This window comes from Bombina bombina, chromosome 3, assembly GCF_027579735.1.
Source record: "Bombina bombina isolate aBomBom1 chromosome 3, aBomBom1.pri, whole genome shotgun sequence".
Taxonomy (NCBI): Eukaryota; Metazoa; Chordata; class Amphibia; order Anura; family Bombinatoridae; genus Bombina; species Bombina bombina.
In genome coordinates, this window is record NC_069501.1 from 480780830 (window position 1) to 480807292 (window position 26463).

At 41.5% G+C, this 26463-nt stretch overlaps 1 protein-coding gene across 2 annotated transcripts in view; it reads right to left on the reverse strand.

The window, feature by feature from the left end:
* The window catches only part of LOC128653483 (mitogen-activated protein kinase 14), a 350993-nt gene that overhangs the window by 257255 nt on the left and 67275 nt on the right, over positions 1-26463 (reverse strand). For both annotated transcript variants that reach the window (XM_053706818.1, XM_053706817.1), the window contains exon 2: positions 211-340. In XM_053706818.1, the coding sequence (XP_053562793.1) occupies positions 211-340 (130 nt within the window). The remainder of the gene's footprint in view (positions 1-210; positions 341-26463) is intronic.

The following is a 26463-nucleotide window of genomic DNA, read 5'->3' on the forward strand; positions in this document are numbered from 1 at the left end:
ATGATTTTAGGATTTATTGATTCAGAGGCATTATAAGCACAGGGTTTGCACAAGCCCATTTCATAATGAGATGCTCCTTAGTACGGTTTAACATTACAAGATTAATGGATGGTACAAAAATCACTGAGAAGCTATCACATTGTATTTATTAAATAGATCCCGTACAAAGAAATATGAAACAATTGCCAAAAAAAAAACCCCAAAACTCACGTTTTCATGCTTCATGTGCTTGAGGAGACGTAGCTCTCTGTATGTGCGCTTGGCATGGATAATGGACTGAAAGGGCCGAGAAAGCTTTTTCACTGCCACTCGCAAACCAGTCTTGGAATCAAAAGATGAACTGCAAATGGGAAAAGAGACAGATTGTTTCACTGATTAAGGGTAAATATAGAGCTTTTTATATAATCTTATACTACTCAAAGAATTGATAAATATGATACTCTCTGTTTTATGCATTTAATTAGATAGAAGTACATGGCTATAACTGGCATGTAAGCTCACAAGCCCAACTGTCCTGCAACCACATTTACACAAGGTTATCTACATCGAAGGGCAAGTTACGGGCAGGATACTCTACCTATTTTTGTTACCCTGTGATCATGACCATAATGTGATAGAACAGCAAAATGTTGATGCTTTAGAAATAATAATGATGTCAAAATAGGTTTGGTAGCACTATATGTTTCACTCATTGCTACCAATTTAACATGTTCCCCTGAAATGCAACTTAAAATGATGGTAAATCCTAGCGTTTCTGAAACGCTAGGATTTGCCATTGGAACAAATATTATTCCTCCTGGGAGACCAAAGTATTACAGTTAGCTGGTGACCGACATCCAGCCTGCAATATTCAGCACTATTTTCGAGTGCGCTACCAAATGTGAGTAATATATGCACTCATTGCACAATATACCATTGGCATCAAAATTGTGCTGCACTATTGGGTTTTCCCTCTGCTTTATGTTTCATACCAAAACATCTGATTTGCCACTGATAACCCTGAGAGACAGCCAGCTGGAGACTGAGAGGCCCAGTCTGCGATATCAGCACTTATATATATAGCGCTAAACTTTTGTGAGTACCCCCCTAAATAGTTTTTAAAAATTGACCATCAGAAAGTCTTTTTCTGCACCATGAGGCGCTCTTTTTTGTTTTTTGTTTTACTTATAAAACCACCCTCCAAGCCCAATACCTTTGGAAGAAGAGTCAACTTGTGAATACAGCAAATACACCTCAAAGTTTTACAAGGACTTTAACACATACATAATATATATATATAATTATATATATAAATATATATATATATATATATATATATATACACACACACACACAGGTAGCCCTCAGTTTACACCGGGGTTAGGTTCAGAAGGAATGGTTGTAAATCGAAACCGTTGTAAATTGAAACCCAGTTTATAATGTAAGTCAATGGGAAGTGAAGGAGTTAGGTTCCAGGCTCCTCTCAAAATTGTCATAAGTAACACCTAATACATTATTTTAAAAGCTTTGAAATGAGGACTTTAAATGCTAAACATCATTATAAACAGTATCAAATAATCACACAACACAGGATATATAATTAAACTAAGTTAAATGAACAAAAACATTTGCTAAACAGCATTATAAACCTAATAAAATACTCACACCACAGACTTCACTTGCATTTTTCTGCAAACAGTTCTTTCTATGCATTCCAATCTGGACTGATTTATAGACAGGAAGATCTTGTTCCTTTGAAATCTGCTTGATAGCTCAGGTCTGGTTAAACTGATTAATTTCAGCTTGCTTGGCTTTGCTGCAACACAAGCGGACAGCTCCACCTACTGGCTATTTTAATAAATGCACTGCTTCTCAATGCTTTTCAATAGCAGTCACATGACTGGAAAAAAAGGAAACCAGACGTGGACTCCTTGCTCAGTGTGCTTAGAGGAATATGGGCTACACCTCACTGACGAGGCCAATGAAGGTTGCAGTGTTCCTTGTTCAGAGAGGAATTGCCTGATATTTCGGCGCTGGACTGACTGTAATAGGCCGGGATCAGACGTATATACAACAGGAAATTTCTTCTCTGTGAAAAGCATTACTGGGCTAAAAGAAAGCTGCACCCAGGTGGAAAAATCGCCATAGAACAGGCTTAACAATAGTAATTGAGCCAGTTGTTCGTTCCTGTGAGTGCACTTTTCTCTGTAGTGTATGTATGTATGTATGTATGTATGTATGTATATATGTATAATATGTATATATGTTGTATATATATATATATATATATATATACACATACATACACACACATATTATATATATATATATATATATATATATATATATACACACACACAGTATATATATATATATATATATATATATATATATATATATATATATATATATACACACACATATATATATATATATATATATTATATATATACACACACACAGTATCTCACAAAAGTGAGTGCACCCCTCACATTTTTGTAAATATTTCATTATAAACTTTTCATGTGACAACACTGAAGAAATGACACTTTGCTACAATGTAAAAAGTAGTATATGAATGCTAACATGTACTGTGCATACTGAAGCAGAGCATGATCCCGTCCCTTCGGAGACTGGGCCACAGGGCAGTATTCCAACATGATAATGACCCTAAACACACCTCCAAGACGACCACTGCCTTGCTAAAGAAGCTGAGGGTAAAGGTGATGACTAGCCAAGCATGTCTCCAGATCTAAACCCTATTGAGCATCTGTGGGGCATCCTCAAATGGGAAGGTGGGGGAGCGCAAGGTCTCTAACATCCACCAGCTCTGTGTTGTCGTCAAGAAGTGGAAGAGGACTCCCGTGCCAACCTGTGAAGCTCTGGTGAACTCCATGCCCAAGAGGGTTAAGGCAGTGCTGGAAAATAATGGGGGCCACACAAAAATATTACACTTTGGGTCCATTATCCGGAGATCCATCTACTTTATGTCTCATATTTGTTAGCCAAATATGTCAACCATTTTCGTTGTTATTTCTGTACAATCAGACAATTGTTATTTCCTACAAGAGTCCTTTAAAACCTTATTAAAAGATGACTTAAATTTTTTTTAAAAAACTGGAAAGTAGTTTAAAAATTGTATGCGCTATCTGAATCATGAAAGAAGAAAAAATTGATTCATGTCCCCTTTAAGGTATCTTGCACAGTGTGACAGAACTGTTGTATATTCACAGATCAGTGATCTTGTACTTTTTGACAAATTGTATCTTCATTTCAGTTTAGCGGTGGCACAATACAGAGCATGACTATTGATCTCTCTTATTCCTTTTCTATAATTGTTATGCAACTTTCAAAGTGTTTTAAAAACTGAAAAAAAGTAAAGCTTTTTCCTCTTTATTGAGTATGGGAAAACCAAGGTGCAAGGTACAGCTGGGAAAAAGTCAGAAACATCACTGATAGTTAATATACTCTACTTTTGTTAAAGGCACACAGAGAAAAGATCTGCAGACCCATGAATAAAAACAAAAGCAAGACGAGTAGTAACCCATTCATATTGTAGTACAAATTATACAAAGGAATCAATAGCAGGATCGGTATTGCATGTGTTGTAGGGGTCTATGTAAACCATTTAGGGCCAGATTATGAGTGGAGCGCAAATTAACGCTTCCGCTCAATCATTAATTGCAATAGAAGTAAGCTTTTTGCACTTGTCTGGCTGCGCTCGCATTATGAGTTTAAGTAAACTGTTTTCACTCCCGCACAAGCTGACAAACGCAAAAAAACAGAAGTTAGAATATCAAGTGCGCGTTCACATATATCCCTATAAAAGTTACTCTCTCGCAAAGCCGATCGCATATTCTCATTCATGCAAACCAGACATGAAAATATGAATATTTCACGTTCCAATGTTCTTCAAATAATAGAATATGTTCTATTTATTCATAAATACATATTTCTACATATATCTGATTGTATTTTGGTAATACCTATATATTATATATACACACACGATAGATATAGATTTCTAGGAATATCTATTTATAAATACATAGAGAACATATTCAGCCTATGTGCAGAACGGTTGGAATGTGAAATATTTACAGCATAACACTTTATTAAAAATGATATTGCATAAATATGCTTTTACGTGTTTTCATCTACTTAACTGAAAAGAGCTCCAATGTACATATATATGTATAATTTATGTGTATACATAAGTATGTGTTTATATTTTGTGTATATACAGTATCTCACAAACGTGAGTACAACCCCTCATATTTTTGTGAATATTTAATTATATCTTTACATTTGACAACACTGAAGAAATGACACTTTGCTACAATGTAAAGTAGTGAGTGTACAGCCTGTAAAACAGTGTAAATTTGCTGTCCCCCTCAAAATAACAACACACAGTCATTAATGTCTAAATCATTGGCAACAAAAGTGAGTAGACCCCTAAGTGGAAAATGTCCAAATTGGCCCAAAGTGTCAATATTTTGTTGTGGCCACCATTATTTCAAAGCACTGCCTTATCCCTCTTTGGCATGGAGTTCACCACAGCTTCACAGGTTACCACTGGAGTCCTCTCCCACTCCTCTATGACGACATCACAGAGCTGGTGGATGTTAGAGACCTTGCGCTCCCCCATCTTCTGTTTGAAGATGCCCCACAGATGCTCAATAGGGTTTAGGTCTGGAGACATGCTTGGCCAGTCCATCACCTTTACCTCGCTTCTTTAGCAAGGCAGTGGTCATCTTGGAGGTGTTTGGGGTCATTATCATGCTAGAATACTGCCCTGCGGCCCAGTCTTCGAAGGTAGGGGATCATGCTCCTGCTTCAGTTTTCACAGTACATGTTAGCATTCATGGTTCCCTCAATAAACTGTAGCTCCACAGTGCCGGCAGCACTCATGCAGGCCAAGACCATGACACTCACACCACCATGCTTGACTGTAGGCAAGACACACTTGTCTTTGTACTCCTCACCTGGTTGCCGCCACACACTCTTGACACCATCTGAACAAAATAAGTTTATCTTGGTCTCATCGGACCACAGGACATGGTTCCAGTAATCCATGTCCTTAGTCTGCTTGTCTTCAGCAAACTGTTTGGGGACTTTTTGTGCATCATCTTTAGAAGAGGTTTCCTTCTGGGACGACAGCCATGCAGATCAATTTTATGCAGTGTGTGGAATATGGACTGAGCATTGACAGGCTGACCCCACACCCCTTCAACCTTTGCAGCAATTCTGACAGCACTCAAATGTTTATTTCTCAAAGACAACCTCTGGATAGGACCGCTGAGCACGTGCTCTCAACTTCTTTGGTCGACCATGGCGAGGCCTTTTTCTGAGTGGAACCTGTCCTGTGAGACCGCTGTTTGGTCTCCCCAACATGCTGCAGCTCAGTTTCAGGGTCTTGGCAATTCTTTTTTGTTTTAGATCCTCAGAGAGTTATTTGCCATGAGGTCCAATGTTGAACTTCCAGTGACCAGTATGAGAGAGTGTGAGAGCGATAACACCAAATTTAACATACCTGCTCCTCATTCACACCTGAGACCTTGTAACACTAACGAGTCACATGACGGGGAAGGAAAATGGTTAATTGGGCCCAATTTGGACATTTCCACTTAGGGGTGTACTCACTTTTGTTGCCAACGGTTTAGACATTAATGGCTGTGTGTTGAATTATTTTGAGGGGACATCAAATTCACACTGTTATACAGGCTGTACACTCACTACTTTACATTGTAGCAAAATTTCATTTCTTTAGTGAGTGTTGTCGCATGAAAATATATAATAAAATATTTACAAAAATGAGAGGGGTGTACTCACTTTTGTGAGATACTGATATATATATATATATATATATATATATATAGATATATATAGCATCCACTAGTTAAGGACCTGTATGCATAAATCTAGAGATGTAGGGGGCGCCCCACCTCTGAAGAAGCGAGCAATAGAGTCGCGAAACACGCCAGGCTCACCCCCCGACTCACCACGCTCTGTTTGAAGGGCAATATAGACAATCAGCTGTTTTCGGTTAATTTTCTGTTTACAGCACAGATTGTTTAGTGGCAGCTATAACAGAAGCGGTTTTCTACTCTATTTTTTACTTTTTTAGTGTTTAAAACAAGTGTTATACAAGCGTGTTATAAGGGTGATACAGACTACTGTCACAGTGTGGAGTATTACTAATAAACTGCCAACTATAACATTAAGTCTGATCCTTTAAAGCCCAATTCCCCCCCCCCACCCTTATATTAAAATTGTGGGACTGAGGAGTTACAAACAGGCTGACAAGACAGATGCAAAGGAGTTTTATTTTGGAAAAGGCTACAATACTGTGAAGGAGTACCAAACAGTGAAAAGGATCGTAGGATGGCTTTCAGGGCTTGAAATAGCCTCTACGCCAGTACCTTACCTCATACTGATTGAGGTTTGAACAAGTGAGTGTGATTTTAACATGAATGTTAATCCTGATATCATAACATACTACACCCAGATCTGGCTTCTCTGTGCACCCTTCCCTTCTTCTGTTCACCCTAGATTTTACAGAAACCTCCTTGGGGACCTTTCGGTACAAAAATAGAAAAGAGGCTGCAAGAGACTCTGATCTATTCCTCCACTATATAAGGAGTGGATTTTCCTTTTTGTTTTCATATAGGGGAGGACAGTGTTTATAATGTAATATATACATAAAATTATAGTATATATATATATATATATATATATTTATTATTATTATTTTTTTGCGTAATAGAAACACAGAATTTAGTGAGTTTATTTTCATCCTATTTGGTTTAGCGCTGGTACTGTCTGTGTGTGTGTGTGTGTGTGTGTGTGTGTGTGTGTGTGTGTGTGTGTGTAAATATATATAGTATAATAGTATTATATATATATGTGTGTGTATGTACACACATTATATATATATATATACACACACATATCCATCTTTACACATATATACAGTATGTATGTATTTCTATGTTAAATCTCTTTGTCTGCCTTTTTTTTTGTCTAAACACCTGAGACCTCATATCTTTGAGCCTTTTATAACGTTTGTGGCCAATATTTTTTTTTTAAGCAAATTTTAATATTAGATAGTATTATAAGTGTACTTTGTAATGTATTTTTGATGTGTTGTGTGCAACTTTATGCTTAGTGAAACAGTTAACCAGAGCTCTGAAGTCGAGGTAATCATTCTAGCGATTGCACTCAAGTGATAGCGTTTACTTTCAACTTGTAATACCAGCAGTAAGCCCGATGAGCACAAACAGTCCAGCAGTCTCATAAGCAGAGAAAAAGAGAAGTAGAAGTAGCCTTCTGACCCTTATGCTTTCCAGAGAAACAAACAAACAGGGCAGAAGACTGGCGAAAATCCTTAGTAGCCTGTAGGTAAAACTTGAGAGCACGTACAACATCCAAGTTATGCAACAGGCGTTCCTTATGAGAAAGAGGATTAGGACAGAAAGAAGGAACAACAATTTTCTGATTAATATTTCTATCCGAAACCACCTTAGGGAGAAAACCGAATTTAGTACCAAGGACCGCCTTATCCGCATGAAAAATACGGTAATGTGAATCGCACTGCAAAGCCGAGAGTTCGGAAACTCTCTGAGCAGAAAAAATAGCGATAAGAAACAAAACTTTCCAAGATAATAGCTTAATATCTAAGGCAGAGCTTTCCAAACTTTTCATGTTGGTGACACACTTTGTAGACCTACCTCATGTCGCGACACAGTAATTCAGTTGTACTAGCAAAAAGGAGGTTAAACTAAGAGATACGGACACATACATAAATTATATAACAACAAAATGTATTTACAAGTAACAGAATGTATGTGTAAGAATTAAAAAACATGTTTAATAACACCAATAGCTACTTACTATTTTAATGGGATGTATGAGGTTGATGAGATGAACACAGTTTTGGAATATTTGGTGTAATATTAGATAAAGATACTCACATTTCATCATCAAGCATTTTTAAGCTTCCACTTCCTATCCATATATCAAGGGCAGGAGCAGCAATGCACTACTGAGAGTTAGTTGCAAAGAAATCCCACTGACTTCAGACTTCAGCTCAGCGTTTAAGCTGCCACCCTCAGAGCTATGTGAGTCCGACTGACTACTGCCCGCGCTGCAAACACACTGCTGTCACACTCACTAGCTACACTTGCACGAGCCAATTAAGGAGACTACACGTGCAGTCAGGAGCCAATCTGCCGCCAAATCTGCCAATGGTAATAGTTTCAGTTCCCACTGAGCTGTGCCAATTGGTTAAGATGATCTGTGACCCACTAGGTATCACTCTCAACCATGTGATATGCGTAGCAAGCAGGTGGAAAGTCAGAAACCAAAAAACAATTTAAAAAAAAAAAATGTAAATTTAAAAAAATTTGTGCTGAAGCAGGGACACACCTACACACTGCTGCCGACACACTAGTGTGTCCCGACACACAGTTTGGAAAGCACTGATCTAAGGAATGCATTGGCTCAAACAGAGCCTGCTTCAAAACTCTAAGAACAAGGTTAAGGCTCCAAGGAGGAGCAACAGGTTTAAACACAGGCCTGATTCTGACCAGGGCCTGACAAAAAGACTGAACATCTGGCACATCCGCCAGACGCTAATGCAAAAGAATACATAATGCAGATATCTGAACTTACAGAGAACTGACAACCCTTTCTCCAGACCATCCTGGAGGAAAGACAAAATTATAGGAATCCTGACCCCTACTCCAAGAGTAGCCTTCGATTCACCCCAATAAAAAAGTATTTACACCACACTTTATAGTAAATTTTACGAGTAACAGGCTTGCGAGCCTGAAGCATGGTATCGATGACTGACTCAGAAAACCCACGCTTAGACAGGACTAAGTTCAATCTCCATGCAGTCATCTTCAGAGAAACGAGATTTGGATGGAGGAAAGGACCCTGAATTAGAAGGTCCTTCCTCAGAGATAACCTCCAAGGAGGAAGAGATGACATCTTCACTATGTCTGCAAACCAGATCCTGCGAGGCCATGCAGGAGCTATTAGGAATTACAGACGCTTTCTCCTGTTGATACGAGGAATGGACGCGTGGAAGGAGCGCAAACGGAGGAAACAAATATGCTAGACCGAAATCCCAAGGAACCGCCAGAGCATCTATCAGGGCGGCCTGAGGATCTCTTGACCTTGAACCGCAACTTGGAAGCTTGGCATTCTGATAAGACGCCATCAGATCCAACTCCGGAACCCCCCACTTGAGGGTTAACTGGAGAACACCTCTGGATGAGAGCCCACTCCCAGGATGAAAGGTCTGTCTGCTCAGAAAATCCCCCTCCATTTGTCCACTCCAGGAATTTGGATGGAAAAAGTAAATTTATGCTTACCTGATAAATTAATTTCTTCTATGGTACAACGAGTCCACGGATTCATTTTTTACTTGTGGATATTATCCTCCTGCTAACAGGAAGTGGCAAAGAGCACCACAGCAGAGCTGTCTATATAGATCCTCCCTTAGCTCCACACCCCAGTCATTCGACCGAAGGTACAGGAAGAAAAAGGATAAACTAAAAGTTGCAGAGGTGACTGAAGTTTAAAATCAAAAAATATAATCTGTCTTAAAATGACAGGGCGGGCCGTGGACTCGTCGTACCATAGAAGAAATTAATTTATCAGGTAAGCATAAATTTACTTTTCTTCTATAAAGTACGACGAGTCCACGGATTCATCCTTTACTTGTGGGATACAATACCAAAGCTACTGGACACGGATGAACGGGAGGGACAAGACAGATGGCTAAACAGAAGACACCACTGCTTGAAGAACTTTTTTCCCAAAAATAGCCTCCGAAGAAGCAAAAGTATAAAATTTGGAAAATTTGGAAAAGGTATGAAGCGAAGACCAAGTCGCAGCCTTACAAATCGTTCAACAGAAGCATCATTTTTAAAAGCCCAAGTGGAAGCCACCGCTCTAGTAGAGTGAGCTGTAATTCTTTCAGGAGGCTGCTGTCCAGCAGTCTCGTATGCCAAACGGATGATGCTTTTCAGCCAAAGAGAAGTAGCCGTAGCTTTTTGACCTCTACGTTTTCCAGAATAGAAAACAAACAGAGAAGATGTTTGACGGAAATCTTTGGTCGCTTGCAAGTAAAACTTCAAAGCACGAACCACGTCCAAGTTGTGCAACAGACGCTCCCTTCTTAGAGGAAGGATTAGGACACAGAAGGAACAACAATTTCCTGATTAATATTCTTATTAGTAACAACCTTAGGAAGGAATCCAGGTTTGGAACGCAAAACCACCTTATCAGCATGTAAAACAAGATAAGGCGAGTCGCATTGCAATGCAGATAGTTCAGAAACTCTACAAGCCGAAGAGATAGCAACTAAAAACAGAACTTTCCAAGATAGAAGCTTAATATCTATGGAATGCATAGGTTCAAACGGAACCCCTTGAAGAACTTTAAGAACTAAATTCAAACTCCATGGCGGAGCAACAGTTTTAAACACAGGCTTGATTCTATCTAAAGCCTGACAGAACGACTGAACGTCTGGAACATCTGCCATACGCTTGTGCAGTAAAATTGATAAAGCAGATATCTGTCACTTTAGGGAACTAGCTGATAGCCCCTTCTCCAATCCATCTTGGAGAAAGGACAAAATCCTAGGAATCCTGATCTTACTCCATGAGTAGCCTTTGGATTCACACCAATAAAGATATTTACGCCATATCTTATGATAAATTTTCCTAGTGACAGGCTTTCGAGCCTGAATCAAGGTATCTATGACCGACTCAGAGAATCCCCGCTTGGATAAAATCAAGCGTTCAATCTCCAGGCAGTCAGCCACAGAGAAACTAGATTTTGATGCTGGAACGGACCTTGAATGAGAAGGTCCTGTCGCAGTGGCAGAGTCCAGGGGGGGTAGAGATGACATGTCCAGCAGTCTGCATACCAAGTCCTGCGTGGCCACGCAGGTGCTATCAAAATCACCGAAGCTCTCTCCTGTTTGATTCTGGCTATCAAACGAGGAAGGAGAGGAAATGGTGGAAACACATAAGCCAGGTTGAACGACCAAGGTACTGATAGAGCATCTATCAGTACTGCTTGAGGATCCCTTGATCTGGACCCGTAACAAGGAAGTTTGGCATTCTGACGCGATGCCATCAGATCCAATTCTGGTGTGCCCCATTGATGAATTAATTGTGCAAACACCTCTGGATGGAGTTCCCACTCCCCCGGATGAAAAGTCTGACGACTTAGAAAATCCGCTTCCCAGTTCTCCACTCCTGGGATATAGATTGCTGATAGATGGCAAGAGTGAGTCTCTGCCCATCTAATTATTTTGGAAACCTCTATCATCGCTAGAGAACTCTTTGTTCCCCCCTGATGATTGATATATGCCACAGTCGTGATATTGTCCGACTGGAATCTTATGAATCTGGCCAAAGCCACCTGAAGCGCATTGAATATCGCTCTCAGTTCTAGAATATTTATCGGGAGGAGAGCTTCCTCTTAAGTCCACACACCCTGAGCTTTCAGGGAATTCCAGACTGCACCCCAGCCCAATAGGCTGGCGTCTGTCGTCACTATGACCCATGCTGGCCTGCGGAAACACATTCCCTGGGACAGATGATCCCGTGACAACCACCAAAGAGAGTCTCTGGTCTCTTGATCCAGATTTATCTGAGGAGATAAATCCACATAATCCCCATTCCAATGAATGAGCATGCATAGTTGCAGTGGTCTGAGATGCAAGCGAGCAAACGGAACTATGTCCATTGCCCCTACCATTAGTCCGATTACCTCCATACACTGAGCCACTGACAGCCGAGGAATGGAATGAAGAGCTCAGCAGGTGGTTAAAACCTCCGTCAGAAAAATTTTCATGTCCGCTGAATCTATCAGAGTTCCCAGGAATGGAACTCTTATGAGAGGGATAAGAACTCATTTTTACGTTCACCTTCCACCTGTGAGATCTTAGAAAAGCCAACACGATGTCCGTGTGACATTTGGCTAGTTGGTAAGTTGACGCCTGAATTAAGATATCGTCCAGAAAAGGCACCACTGCTATGCCCCGCGGCCCGAGAACCGCCAAAAGGGACCCTAGCACTTTTGTGAAAATTCTGGGAGCCACAAACTGGTAATGCTTGTCCAGGAAGGCGAACCTGAGGAACTGGTGATGATCTTTGTGGATAGGGATGTGTAGATACGCATCCTTTAAGTCCACGGTTGTCATATATTGACCCTCCTGGATCATTGGTAAAATAGTCAGAATTGTCTCCATCTTGAAGGATGGGACTCTGAGGAATTTGTTTAGGATCTTGAGATCTAAAATTGGTCTGAAGGTTCCCTCTTTCTTGGGAACCACAAACAGATTGGAGTAAAACTCCTGCCCCTGTTCTGTTTTCTGAACTGGGCAGATCACTCCCATGGTATATAGGTTTTCTACACAGCGTAAGAACGCCTCTCTTTTTGTCTGGTTTACAGACAATTGAGAAAGATGGAATCTCCCCCTTGGAGGAGAATCCTTGAAATCTAGAAGATACCCCTGGGTTACGATTTCTAACGCCCCAGGATTCCTGAACGTCTCTTGCCCAAGCCTGAGCAAAGAGAGAAAGTCTGCCCCCTACTAGATCCGGTCCCGGATCGGGGGCTACCCCTTCATGCTGTCTTGGTGGCAGCAGCGGGCTTCTTGGCCTGTTTACCCTTGTTCCAAGTCTGGTTCGGTCTCCATACTGACTTGGACTGAGCAAAATTCCCTCTTGCTTTGCGGCAGGGGGAAGAGGTAGAGGGACCACCTTTGAAGTTTCGAAAGGAACGAAAATTATTTGTTTGGTCCTCATCTTATTTGTCTTATCCTGAGGAAGGGCATGGCCTTTTCCTCCAGTGATGTCTGAAATGATCTCTTTCAGTTCAGGCCCAAATAGGGTCTTACCTTTGAAAGGGATGGCTAAAAGCTTAGATTTTGATGACACATCAGCAGACCAGGACTTGAGCCATAACGCTCTACGTGCTAAAATGGCAAAGCCTGAATTCTTTACCGCTAATTTAGCCAGTTAAAGAGCAGCATCCGTAATGAAAGAATTAGCTAGCTTGAGAGCCCTAATTCCAACCAGAATATCATCCAATGGGGTCTCAACCTGAAGAGCCTCCTCCAGAGCCTCAAACCAAAAAGCAGCTGCAGAAGTTACAGGAACAATGCAAGCTATAGGTTGAAGAAGAAAAACCCTGATGAATAAATATTTTCTTTAAGAGACCCTCTAATTTTTTATCCATAGGATCGTTGAAAGCACAACTGTCCTAAATAGGTATAGTTGTACGCTTAGCCAGGGTAGAAATAGCTCCCTCCACCTTAGGGACCGTCTGCCACAGTCCCGCATGGCGTCTGATATGGGAAACATTTTCTTAAAAGTAGGAGGGGGGAGAAAAATGGAATACCTGGTCTATCCCACTCCTTTAGTAACAATGTCCGAAATCCTCTTAGGGACCGGGAAAAACATCAGTGTAGGCAGGAACCTCTAGATATCTGTCCATTTTACACAATTTCTCTGAACTAAAGAAAGGGTCACAATCATCCAGAGTCGCTAAAAACTCTCCTGAGCATAAGCGGAGGTGTTCTAGTTTAAAATTTAAAAGCCGTCATATCTGAGTCTGTCTGAGGGAACATCTTTCCTGAATCAGAAATCTCTCCCTCAGACAGCAAATCCCTCACCCCCAACTCAGAACAATGTGAGTGTACATCGGATATGGCTAATAATGCATCAGAGGCCTCAGCATTTACTCTACACCAGACCTACTGCGCTTCCCCTGCAAACCCAGGCAGCTTAGATAAAACCTCTGTGAGGGTAGTATTCATAACTACGGCCATATCTTGCAGGGTGAAAGAATAAGACGCACTAGAAGTACTTGGCGTCGCTTGTGCGGGCGTTAATGGTTGTGACACTTGGGAGAATTAGATGGCATAACCTGATTCTCTTCTGACTGAGAATCATCCTGCTAAAATATGTTCTTTGCAATTTATTGCCCTTTCAGTGCATGAGGGACACATTTTAAGTGGGGGTTCCACAATGGCTTCTAAACACATTGAACATTGGCTTTCCTCAATGTCAGACATGTTGAACAGGCTAGTAATGACCACAAACAAGCTTGAAAACACTTTATTTAGTGAAAAAATAACAATCTTAAAAACGGTACTGCGCCTTTAAGAGAAAAAAAGCATACACGTTCTGCAAAACTGCCTTAAAATACAGCAATCCTTTCAATTTTTTTATATGATATACAAATAATGCAGCTGAGATTGCCCCACAAAGGAACAGTTAACCCTTTACTGTGCAAAACCGGATCGTTAAAGGGACAGTATACACTAATTTTCATATAACTGCATGTAATAGACACTACTACAAATAATAAGATGCACAGATACCGATATAAAAATCCAGTATAAAACTGTTTAAAAACTTACTTAGAAGCTCTCAGTTTAGCTTTGTTGAAAAGGTAGCTGGAAAGCCCACTGCAAGTGGGAAATAAGACACTTCCCCCCCCCCCCTCCCCCTTCTTTTGCATATGAAAAGACCCTTTACACAAACAGGAGCAAGCTGGAGAAGGTAGCTGACGGTATTCACATAAAACTTTGGGGCTTAGTTAGGAGTCTGAAAATCAGAGCAATGTTATTTAAAAAACAAAATTTATGCTTACCTGATAAATTTATTTCTCTTGTGGTGTATCCAGTCCACGGATTCATCCATTATTTGTGGGATATTCTCCTTCCCAACAGGAACCTGCAAGAGGATCACCCACAGCAGAGCTGTCTATATAGCTCCTCCCCTAACTGCCACCTCCAGTCATTCGACCAAAGACAAGCAAGAGAAAGGATTAACTATAGGGTGCAGTGGTGACTGTAGTTTAAAAATAAAAAACACCTGCCTTAAAATGACAGGGCGGGCCGTGGACTGGATACACCACAAGAGAAATAAATTTATCAGGTAAGCAAAAAATTTTGTTTTCTCTTGTAAGGTGTATCCAGTCCACAGATTCATCCATTACTTGTAGGATACCAATACCAAAGCCATAGGACACGGATGAAGGGAGGGACAAGGCAGGCGCTTAAACGGAAGGCACCACTGCCTGTAAGACCTTTCTCCCAAAAATAGCCTCCGAAGAAGCAAAAGTATCAAATTTGTAGAATTTAGAAAAAGTATGAAGCGAAGACCAAGTCGCCGCCTTACAAATCTGTTCAACAGAAGCCTCATTTTAAAAGCCCATGTGGAAGCCACCGCTCTAGTGGAATGAGCTGTAATTCTTTCAGGAGGCTGCTGGCCAGCAGTCTCATAAGCTAAGCGGATTATACTTAACCAAAAAGAAAGATAAGTTGCTGAAGCCTTTTGGCCTCTTCTCTGTCCAAAGTAGACAACAAACAATGCCGATGTTTGACGAAAATCCTTAGTAGCGTGTAAATAAAAAACTTTAAAGAACGAACCACGTCAAGATTATGTAATAGACGTTCCTTCTTTGAAGAAGGATTAGGACACAGTGACGGAACAACAATCTCCTGATTGATATTCTTATTAGATACCACCTTAGGAAGAAACCCAGGTTTGATACGCAAAACTACCTTATCTGCATGGAAGATCAGATAAGGGGAATCACACTGTAAGGCAGATAACTCTGAAACTCTTCGAGCCGAAGAGATAGCTACCAAAAACAGAACTTTAGAAGATAAAAGCTTGATATCTATGGAATGCAGAAGTTCAAACGGAACCCCTTGAAGAACTTTAAGAACTAAATTTAAACTCCATGGCAGAGCAACAGGTTTAAACACAGGCTTGATTCTAACTAAAGCCTGACAAAACGCCTGAACGTCTGGAACATCCGCCAGACGCTTGTGCAAAAGAATAGACAGAGCAGAAATCTGTCCCTTTAAGGAACTAGCTGACAATCCCTTCTCCAATCCTTCTTGGAGAAAAGATAATATCCTGGGAATCCTGACTTTACTCCATGAGCAAACCCTTGGATTCACACCAATGAAGATATTTACACCATATTTTATGATAAATTTTCCTGGTGACAGGCTTTCGAGCCTGAATTAAGGTATCAATGACTGACTCGGAGAACCCACGTTTTGATAAAATCAAGCGTTCAATCTCCAAACAGTCAGCCGCAGAGAAATTAGATTTGGATAGTTGAAAGGACCCTGAAGTAGAAGGTCCTGCTCAGCGGTTGTAAGATTTTAACAGTTTGTGTGTTAAAATCTTGGGTTTATAAATTGTAGTTTGTAGCTGAGATTTGCTTCTAAGGAAAAATGTTATTAACCTTAGCAATGAACAAAATCAGCAGATTTAATTAAGTGTTGCAAAGGTTCTCATATAACATGAAAACAAATTGTGCAGAGACAAGCAAGTAATATAAATATATGCCTAGCAATAGATACTTTGAATAATATTTAGAGTTCAGGAACATGTATACAAATGAATCTGAATGTGAGAACAAGAGGTTTGTTTCAAGCAAAGCACAGAAATATAGTAGTAAAAGTTCAAGCAAGCAAACAAACAATGTCAGGTAATTCCTTATACAAAAGTTATACTTGCGATTTCAGGCTTGCAAATAGATGCACAACAGAGAGCTGAAATGAAGAGGATTGCAGTCTGTTAAATGTAGGTTTGTTATCCAAATATCCCAGCTGCTTCAGAGATGTGTGTAGATTCACAAAGTTCCTTGTAAGCAGGATTCCTAGCAAGCTGACAGGAGGTCAGAAGCCAAAATGAGGCTGATAGGCACAGGAAATCACTCGGAATGAATTCAGGAAAACAGCAAATAAATAACTGTTTGAAACAAAAAGGAAACTGAATAAATGTTCCAAAATTCCTATGAAAAGGTAGCCTGATTGGAGGTTGTTAAATCCAGAGTAATATACAGCTAGACTATTAACAAAATACTCAAGCAATGTCTGCTCAAAGGAAGTTAAAGGAAGTTAACTAGCTTAGGATAGAAAGGGGTGGAGAGAGACTTAAAGGTACAGCATCCTTACAGCGGTAGAGTCCATGGTGGAAGGGATGACATGTCCACCAGATCTGCATACCAAGTCCCGCATGGCCACGCAGGTGCTATCAAAATCACCGAAGCTCTCTCCTGCTTGATCTTGGCAATCAGACGAGGGAGCAGAGGAAACGGTGGAAACACATAAGCCAGGTTGAAAGACCAAGGTGCCTGCTAGAGCATCCATCAGCGCTGCCTTGGGATCCCTGGACCTGGATCCGTAACAAGGAAGCTTGGTGTTCTGACGAGACGCCATGAGATCCAATTCTGGTTTGCCCCAAAGTTGAAATCAACTGTGCAAACACCTCCGGATGGAGTTCCCTCTCCCCCGGATGAAAAGTCTGTCGACTTAGAAAATCTGCCCTCCCAGTTCTCTACTCCTGGGATATGGGTAGCTGATAGATGGCAAGAGTGAACCTCTGCCCATAGAATTATTTTTGAAACCTCCAACATTGCTAGGGAACTCCTTGTTCCCCCTTGAATGGTTGATGTAGGCTACAGTCGTGATGTTGTCCGACTGAAATCTGATGAACCTGACCGCAGCTAGCTGAGGCCAAGCCTGAAGAGCATTGAATATCGCTCTTAGTTCCAGAATGTTTATCGGAAGGAATGTCTCCTCCTGAGTCCACAAGCCCTGAGCCTTCAGGGAGTTCCAGACTGCACCCCAGCCCAGAAGGCTGGCATCTGTCGTTACTATTGTCCAATCTGGCCTGCGGAAGTCATACCCTTGACAGATGGACCTGAGATAACCACCAGAGAAAGGAATCCCTGTCTCTTGATCCAGATTAGTAGAGGGGGACAAATCTGTGTAATCCCCATTCCACTGACTGAGCTGCAGAGTTGCAGCGGTCTGAGATGTAGGCGGGCAAACGGCACTATGTCCATTTGCCGCTACCATTAAGCCGATTACTTCCATACACTGAGCCACTGAAGGGCGAGAGGTAGAATAAAGAACATGGCAGGAGGTTTAGGAAGTTTGACAACCTAGGGCCTTTGTCAGGTAATCTTCATTTCTACAGATCTATCAGAGGTTCCTAGGAAGGAAACTCTTGGTGAGAGGGATAGAAGAACTTTTTTCCTTCGTTCACTTTCCACCCATGCGACCTCAGAAATGCCAGAACAATGTCTGTATGGGACCTGGCGATTTGAAAATTTGACGCCTGTATTAGAATGTCGTCTAGGTAAGGGGCTACTGCTATACCCCGCGGCCTTAGGACCGCTAGGAGTGACCCTAGAACCTTCGTAAAAATTCTTGGTGCTGTAGCTAACCCAAAGGGAAGAGCCACAAACTGGTAATGCCTGTGTAGGAAGGAGAACCTGAGAAACCGATGATGATCTCTGTGTATCGGAGTGTGCAGATAAGCATCCTTTAAGTCCACGGTAGTCATATATTGACCCTCCTGGATCATAGGTAGGATGGTTCGAATAGCCTCCATCTTGAAGGATGGGACTCTGAAAATTTGTTTAGGATCTTGAGATCTAAGATTGGTCTAAATGTTCCCTCTTTCTTGGGAACCACAAACAGATTTGAATAGAAGCCTTGCCCCTGTTCCTCCTTTGGAACTGGGTGGATCACTCCCATAACTAGGAGGTCTTGAACACAATGTAAGAATGCCTCTCTCTTTATCTGGTTTGCAGATAATTGTGAGAGATGAAATCTTCCTTTGGGAAGAAGCTTTGAAGTCCAGAAGATATCCCTGGGGACACAATTTCCAACGCCCAGGGATCCTGGACATCTCTTGCCCAAGCCTGGGCGAAGAGAGAAAGTCTGCCCCCTACTAGATCCGTTACCGGATCGGGGGCTGATCTTTCATGCTGTCTTAGAGGCGGCAGGCAGGTTTTTGATTTGGCCTGCTTTCCTGGTTAGGTCTCCAGACCGCTTGACTGGGCAAAATTTCACTCTTGTTTGTGTTAGGTGGAAGTTGAAGCTGCGCCATTCTTGAAGTTCGAAGACACGAAAATTAGGCTGTTTGGTCCTTAATTTGTTGGACCTATCCTGAGGTAAGGGCTGTGACCTTTCCTCCAGTATATCAGAAGATGATCTCCTTCAGTCCAGGCCGGAATAGGGTCTGCCCTTTGAAGAATTTGAGAAGCTTAGACTTTGAAGTAATCGTCAGCTGACCAGATTTAGCCATATGCCCTATCGGCGCCTGAATAGAAAAACTGAGTTACTTAGCATTAGTTGGTTAAATGAACAACGGCGTCAGAAACAATGAATTGGCTTAGCTTAAGGGTCTTTAAGCTTGTCAAGGATAGCATCCAATGGGGTTTCTACCTGTAGACAGGGGCAATGGCATGCAAGGGGGCTCGAGAATAAAACCTTGTTGCGACTTAAAGCATTGTCATGTAAGGATAACCCTCTACATTTTTGTCCATTGGGTTCTAGAAAACACAACTGTCCTCGACGGGGATTAGTGGTACGCGTCGCTAGAGTAGTGACCTGCTCCCTCCACCTTAGGACCCCGGTTGCCCCAAGTGCACGGTAGCGGGCATCTATTGGACAACCATCCTTTTTTTAAAAACAGAGGGGGGAGGAGAAAGGGTACACCTGGTCTATCCATTCCTTAGCATAATTTCTGAAAACCTCTAGTAGTTGGAAAAACATCAGTGTAAACAGGCACTGCGTAGGTATTTAGTCCAAATTTACACAATTTCTCTGGGACTACAATGGCGTCACAGTCATCCAGAGTTGCGAAAACCTCCCTGAGCAACATGCGGAGGTGTTCAAGCTTAAAGTTTAAATTGTAGACATATCAGAATCAGTTTAAGTGTCTTCCCTGAGTCAGAAAAATCACGTCACAGATAGATAGGCTCTCCTTCTTCGCTTCTGCACATTGTGAGGGTATATCGGGACATAGCTACTAAAGCGTCAGAGAGCTCTGTATTTTTTCTAGTCCCAGAGCTGTCTCGCTTTCCTTGTAATCCTGGCAGTTTGGACAATACTTCGTGTAAGGAGTATGATTCATAACTGCCCCCATGTCTTGTAAAGTATACTCAATGGCGCGCTAGATGTACTTGGCCCTCTTGAGCGGGAGTTAAAGGCTCTGACACGTGGGAGAGTTAGTTCGGGCATAGACTTCCCCCTTGTCAATTTCCTCTGGTGATAATCTTTAAAGCCAGAATATGGTCTTTATAACTTATAGCAAGATCATGCAGTTGGTGACACAGTCTATAGAGGGGGGTTCCACAATGGCTTCTTAAACATATGAACTAGAGTTTCCTCTAATGTCAAGACATGTTTAACAGACAAGTAATGAGGACCAGCAAGCTGGGAAAACACTTTAATTAATGTGAAAAGCAGAATATAAAAGAACGTACTGGTGCCTTTAAAGAAAAAAACGAAACACAAAAACTGCATAACAGTGAGAAAAAGCAGTTAACTTTATGAAATTTTTACAGTGTATAGTAATAACTAAAATTAGCAGTTGCACCCACTTGCAAATGGATGATTAACCCCTCAGTTCAAAAACGAAGCAAAAAACGTTAGAAAACCTGTATATAACAGGCGACAAGCAAACTGCCACAGCTCTACTGTAGGCTCCTACCTTCCATAAACGACTTTTTTTAGGCACAAAAACCCGTTTACAGAGGGTCCAATATGTCAGGGAGCTCCTTCAGGGAAGCTGGATGTTCCTCAGGATGTAATAAACAACTGCGCAATTAGAGCGCGAAAATAGGCCCCTCCCACCATGCACTCAAAGTCAGAAAGCCTTAAAAAACTATTTCTAGGAGTAAAATAACAGCCATGTGGAAAACTAGGCCACAAATAAAGATTTATCACCTCAGTATAAAACGTTCCATATATATAACGTTTTACATACTAAGCCATAATAGAAACTAATATCAAAATTATCCTTTAATGCAAGCATGATGCCAGTCGTTATTAAATCACTGCAATCAGGCTTACCTTAACTATATCAGGCACTGTCAGCATTATCTAGTTTTTATCATCCTCTAGAAAAAAATATACTGAACATACCTCAGGGCAGTTAATTCTGCAGGCTGTTCTCCCAGCTGAAGTTTCCCCATAATCTTCAGTTATGTGTGAGAACAGCAGTGGTTCTTAGTTACAACCTGCTAAGGATCATCAAAAGACCTCAGGCAAAACATACAAACGCCGGCACCCGTTTAAAAATAACAAACTTTTGAATTGAAGATAAACTACCACTAATTCACCACATCTCTCTAGGCTTACTTCCCTTGTCGAGAGCTGCAAGAGAATGACTGGGGGTGGCAGTTAGGGGAGGAGCTATATAGACAGCTCTGCTGTGGATGATCCTCTTGCAGCTTCCTGTTGGAAGGAGAATATTCCACAAGTAATGGATGAATCCGTGGACTGGATACACTTACAAGAGAAACAACTGCGCAATTAGAGCGAGAAAATAGGCCCCTCCCACCATGCACTCAAAGTGAACAGGGCCATAAATAACTACTCCTAAGAGAAATCTAGTCAGGCCCATGTGGAAAACTAGACCCCAAATAGAAGATTTATCACCCCTCAGTAAAGAAAAACGTTCTTTATATATATGCAAACGTTTTACATACTAAGCCATAATAGAGAAGTAATATGAATATTACCCTTTACTGCAAGCATGATGCCAGTCGTTAGTTAAATCATCTGCAATCGAGGCTTACCTTAAATATATCAGGCACTGTCAGCATTTTCTAGTTCTTATCATCCTCTAGAAAAAAAGTATGCTGAACATACCTCAGGGCAGTTAATTCTGCAGGGCCGGTTCCCTCAGCTGAAGTTTCCCCATACTCTTCAGTTATGTTGGAGAACAGCAGTGGACCCTTAGTTACAAACCTGCTAAGATCATCAAAAGCCTCAGCAAAACTCTTCTTCTAATTTCTGCCTGAGGTAAAAAACAGTACAACGCCGGTACCGTTTAAAAATAACAAACTTTTGATTGAAGATAAACTACACTAATTCACCACATCTCTCTTGATACTTCCCTTGGTCGAGAGGCTGCAAGAGATGACTGGGGGTGGCAGTTAGGGAAGGAGCTATATAGACAGCTCTGCTGTTGGTGATCCTCTTGCAGCTTCCTGTTGGGGAAGGAGAATATCCCACAAGTAATGGATGAATCCGTGGACTGGATACACCTTACAAGAGAAATAAGCAAAACTAAACATGTTTTTTTTAAAAAAACTTCATGGGCTATATAAATAGATCATGCTACAAAACATTTATGCAAAGAAAAAAATGGTTATAATGTCCCTTTAATTAGGCCTAAATCCGACAAAAACACCCCCTGCACCTCGCCGCAGCCCTGCTGTGCGCCTGACCTGCCCTAAAGGGGTTGAAAAATGGAGTTAAAGCTTCGATTTGGCCCAACACTTCCACAAGGGCCCACCGGAGTTGGAGCTTGCTGCTTGATCTGCAATTACAACTGCGCAACTGAGGTGCGAAAATAGGCCCCGCCCATCTCACTCGTTTTTACAGCCTAAAGGAACCGCACCAGAGCGGTTCCAAACTAGCCATGTGGGTTCTAAAACCCAAACCAGAAGCCAAGTGTACCCTCAATAAAGTCACACAAAAAAAAACGTTATTGAAATAAACTCTTTCAGTTCCCAAAAACGTTATCAGCACTCCCAGTTCACAAAACGTTTGCCCACAAACATTCAAACTCAGTGTCTACCATTTTTTTTTTAATTAGCCCCTTATGCAAGCTTAGTAATACCCCTCTATATATTTTAGGATTACTGCTTACCCTCGTCCCCTCATGGGGATATTGTCAGCCAATTCTGAAATACCACAGTCTCTCCAGAAAAAAATGACTGAACTTACCTCACTGCTTATAGCATGAAAGGGTTCCTCACAACTGAAGTTTCTTGTACTCCTCAGCCATTCTGTGGAATTGCTCTGGATCTTAGTGACAAATGCTAAGATCATGCAGCCTCCAGGCAGAAGTCTTCATCCATCTGCTGCCCGAGAGTAAATAGTACACACCAGTACCATTTAAAATAAAAAAACTCTTGCTTGAAGAAATAAAAAACTAATATTTTAACACGTCTTTCACTTTAACCCTTCCTGAGTACTTAGAGTAGACAGAAGAGAATGACTGGGGGGGGTGGAGCTAGAGGGAGGAGCTATATAGACAGCTCTGCTGTGGTGCTCTTTGCCACTTCCTGTTTAGCAGGAGGATAATATCCCACAAGTAAAAGATGAATCTGTGGACTCGTCGTACCTTATAGAAGAAATAGAAGACAATTGTGAGCTTCCGCTCATTGAATAATCCGAGTCACCACCTTCATGGCCAAAGAACTAAGAGTTCCTCCCTGGTGGTTGATGTAAGCCACTGAGGTGATGTTGTCCGATTGGAATCTGATAAACCAGGCTAAGGACAATTGAGGCCAAGCCATCAGAGCATTGTAGATTGCTCTCAACTCCAAGATGTTTACAGGGAGAGAAGACTCATCCCGAGTCCATAGGCCCTGAGCCTTTAACTAGTCCCAGACTGCTCCCCAGCCTAGCAGACTGGCTTCCTTTGTCACAATCCACAATCCAATCACCCAGGAGGGTCTCAGGTAGCATGTGCCCTGAGACAGATGATCCTGAGAAATCCACCACGAGAGAGTCTCTAGTCAACCTGTTCCAGATCTATCCTCTGAGACACATCTGAATGGTCTCCGTTCCATTGTCTGAGCATGCATAACTAGAGAGATCTCAAATGGGAATCGAGCAAAGGGAATGATGCATTGAGCCACTGATGGGCCGAACAGTAGACTATAGCGAGAGGCAAGAAGAGAGAAGTCTCTCCATCAGAAAAAATCTTCATAGATGGGAAATGCTATGATGGTCCCTAAGAAACAAACCCTTGTAGCTGGAACAAGGGAACTCTTCTCCAGATTCAGTTTCCATCTGTGGAACGTAGAAAAAAAGACAAGATCTCTGTATGAGAGTCTGCATGTTGAAAAGATGGCGTCTGAACCAATATATCGTCCAGGTAAGGCGCCACTGCAATTCCCTGAGACCTGACAACTGCCAAAACACCCCAGAACAAGTGAGTTGTGGCAAGGCCAAACAGAAGAGCAACAAACTGAAAGTGCTTGTCTAGAAAAGCAAATCTCAGAAACTGATAATGATCCCTGTGGATGGAACATGAAGATACGCATCCTTCAGGTCTATGGGCGTCATGAACTGACCCTCTTGAACCAAGAAAAAATGGAACAAATTGTTTCCATTTTGAAGGATGGTACCCTGAGAAACTTGTTAAGACACTTAAGGTCTAAAATGGGGTCGAAAAGTTACCTCTTTTTTGGAAACCACAAACAGATTTGAATAGAATCCTAGACCCTGTTCCCTTACTAGAACTGGAACAATCACTCCCAGTGAGGAAAGGACTTGAACGCAGCTTAAGAATGCCTCTTTTTTTACCTGATCCACAGATAACCTTGAGGAGAAATCTGCCCCTGGGAGACGAGATTTGAATTCTATTTTGTAAACCTGAGATACTATGTCCACAGCCCAAGGATCTGGGACATCTCATATCCACGCTTGACAAAACAAGGAAAGTCCCAATCCCAGACCGGGGGCAGACCCTTCATGCTGACTTAGTCACAGCTGAGGGCTTTGATTGCTTCCCCTTATTCCAAGTCTGATTGGGGTCTCCAAGAGGACTTGGACTGCTCCTGCTTGGGAGAGGAAGACTTTTAAAGTTACGAAAGGAACGAAAAAATTAGAACTGGACGTTTCTTAGGTTTATTCTTCTTGTCTTGTGGTAGAAAGGACCCCTTTCCACCTCCGTAATTTCAGAAATCATCTCCGCCATGACCAGGACCAAACAGGGTCTTACCCTTGTAAGGTAATGACAGGAACTTGGACTTTGAGGTAACATCAGCTGACCAAGATTTCAGCCACAAAGTCCCTGCGGGCTAGGACACTGAAGGCCAGACATCTTGGCTCCTAGTTTAATGACTTGCATGTTAGCATCAGAGATAAAGGAATTGGCTAGTTTGGGGGAGAGGCCTTAATCTAGTATTGGATCTCTCCAATGGGAGTCTCCTCTAAAATTAAATCAGACACAGCATCGCACCAGTAAGATGCTGCACTAGTTACTGTAGCAATTACAAACTGCAGGGTACCATTGTAGACCCTGATGAACATACATTTTCTTTAAATAAGCCTCCAGCTTTTTGTCCATGGGATCCTTAAAAGAACAGCTACCCTCAATAGGAATTGTGGTTCACTTAGCCTAGAGTAGAAATAGCCCCTTCTACTTTAGGCACCGTATGCCATGAGTTTCGAATGGAGTCAGCAACAGGAAACATCTTTTTAAAATGGGAGATGGGGAGAAAGGTATCCCTGCCTGGCTTTATCCCATTCCTGTGCAATGATCTCTGACACACGGTCTGAAACAGAAATACTTCCAAAGATGAAAGGAACATCATAGTATCTGTTACGCTTACTAGATTTCTTAGGGTTGACAGCGACAGAAGATTCTGAGTTGTCAAAAGTAGCCAGTACCTCCTTTAGCAGTAAACGAAGGTGTTCTTACTTCTTCAGAATCATCAAAGGATTTATACTGTCCGAATCTGAGATTTCACCCTCAGAAGCTACCGAGGGTATCCTCCTTATCAGACTTATGAGGAAGGTCAACCTGCGCAGCAGCCGACGGAATAGACACCTTACACTCTGAAAAATGTTTAGATTTCCTCTTACGCTTCCCCATCATGGGAAAAGCAGATAAAGCCTCAGAAGATATCTGTGCGGCAAAATCTATTGGCAAATAAGCTCCTCCAGGAGGCTGAGAGGAACCGCACTGTATGTGAAGCGGTTGAGGCTTGGGAAGTGTGAGGAGGAAAGCTGTGCACTTGCCTTGACAGCATCATCCTGAGAGATATTAGGCTCAGAAACAAGTAACTTGTCTTTACATGTTGACTTTTTTTCTAAACATGAGGAACAAAATTGCATAGTTAAGACAAGGAATGTCAATTTAAGAAAAAAAGAAGATTGTTACTTCAAAACGCTAGGCATAATAAAAAGAATACACCTTTACGCCTCAGACGCTGAGGTGCCCTACAGAGACAAACGTACTAAGGACTCTCCAGGTCGGCTAGACAATATCTCTCAGCCGCAATGAAGAGAAACTCACAGAAAATGACACCACTCCGCTCTCAGAAGCGGAAGATCAGGAGGTCACGTGAGGGGCATCAAAAGAAACTGCGCAATAAGTAAAAAGCGCGCGTTTCATACTCTGAAGTAAAAAACTGAGTAATCGTTTAAAACATTCCCCTCATGAAAATTTATTAAATTAAAATCATATAGCCATTAGAGGTTAGAGAACCTCCCAAACTTATAAGGAGGGGCCGTTAACCTAGTCTCTTATAACATACAAATAGTGCCTGCAAACTGCCCCAAAGAATCCTTACCAAACGATTATAAATGTCCCATACAATTAATGCAGAGTTAAAATAAATAGTGCAAGTCTCCAGTACCTACAAGACAAAAGCACTTAC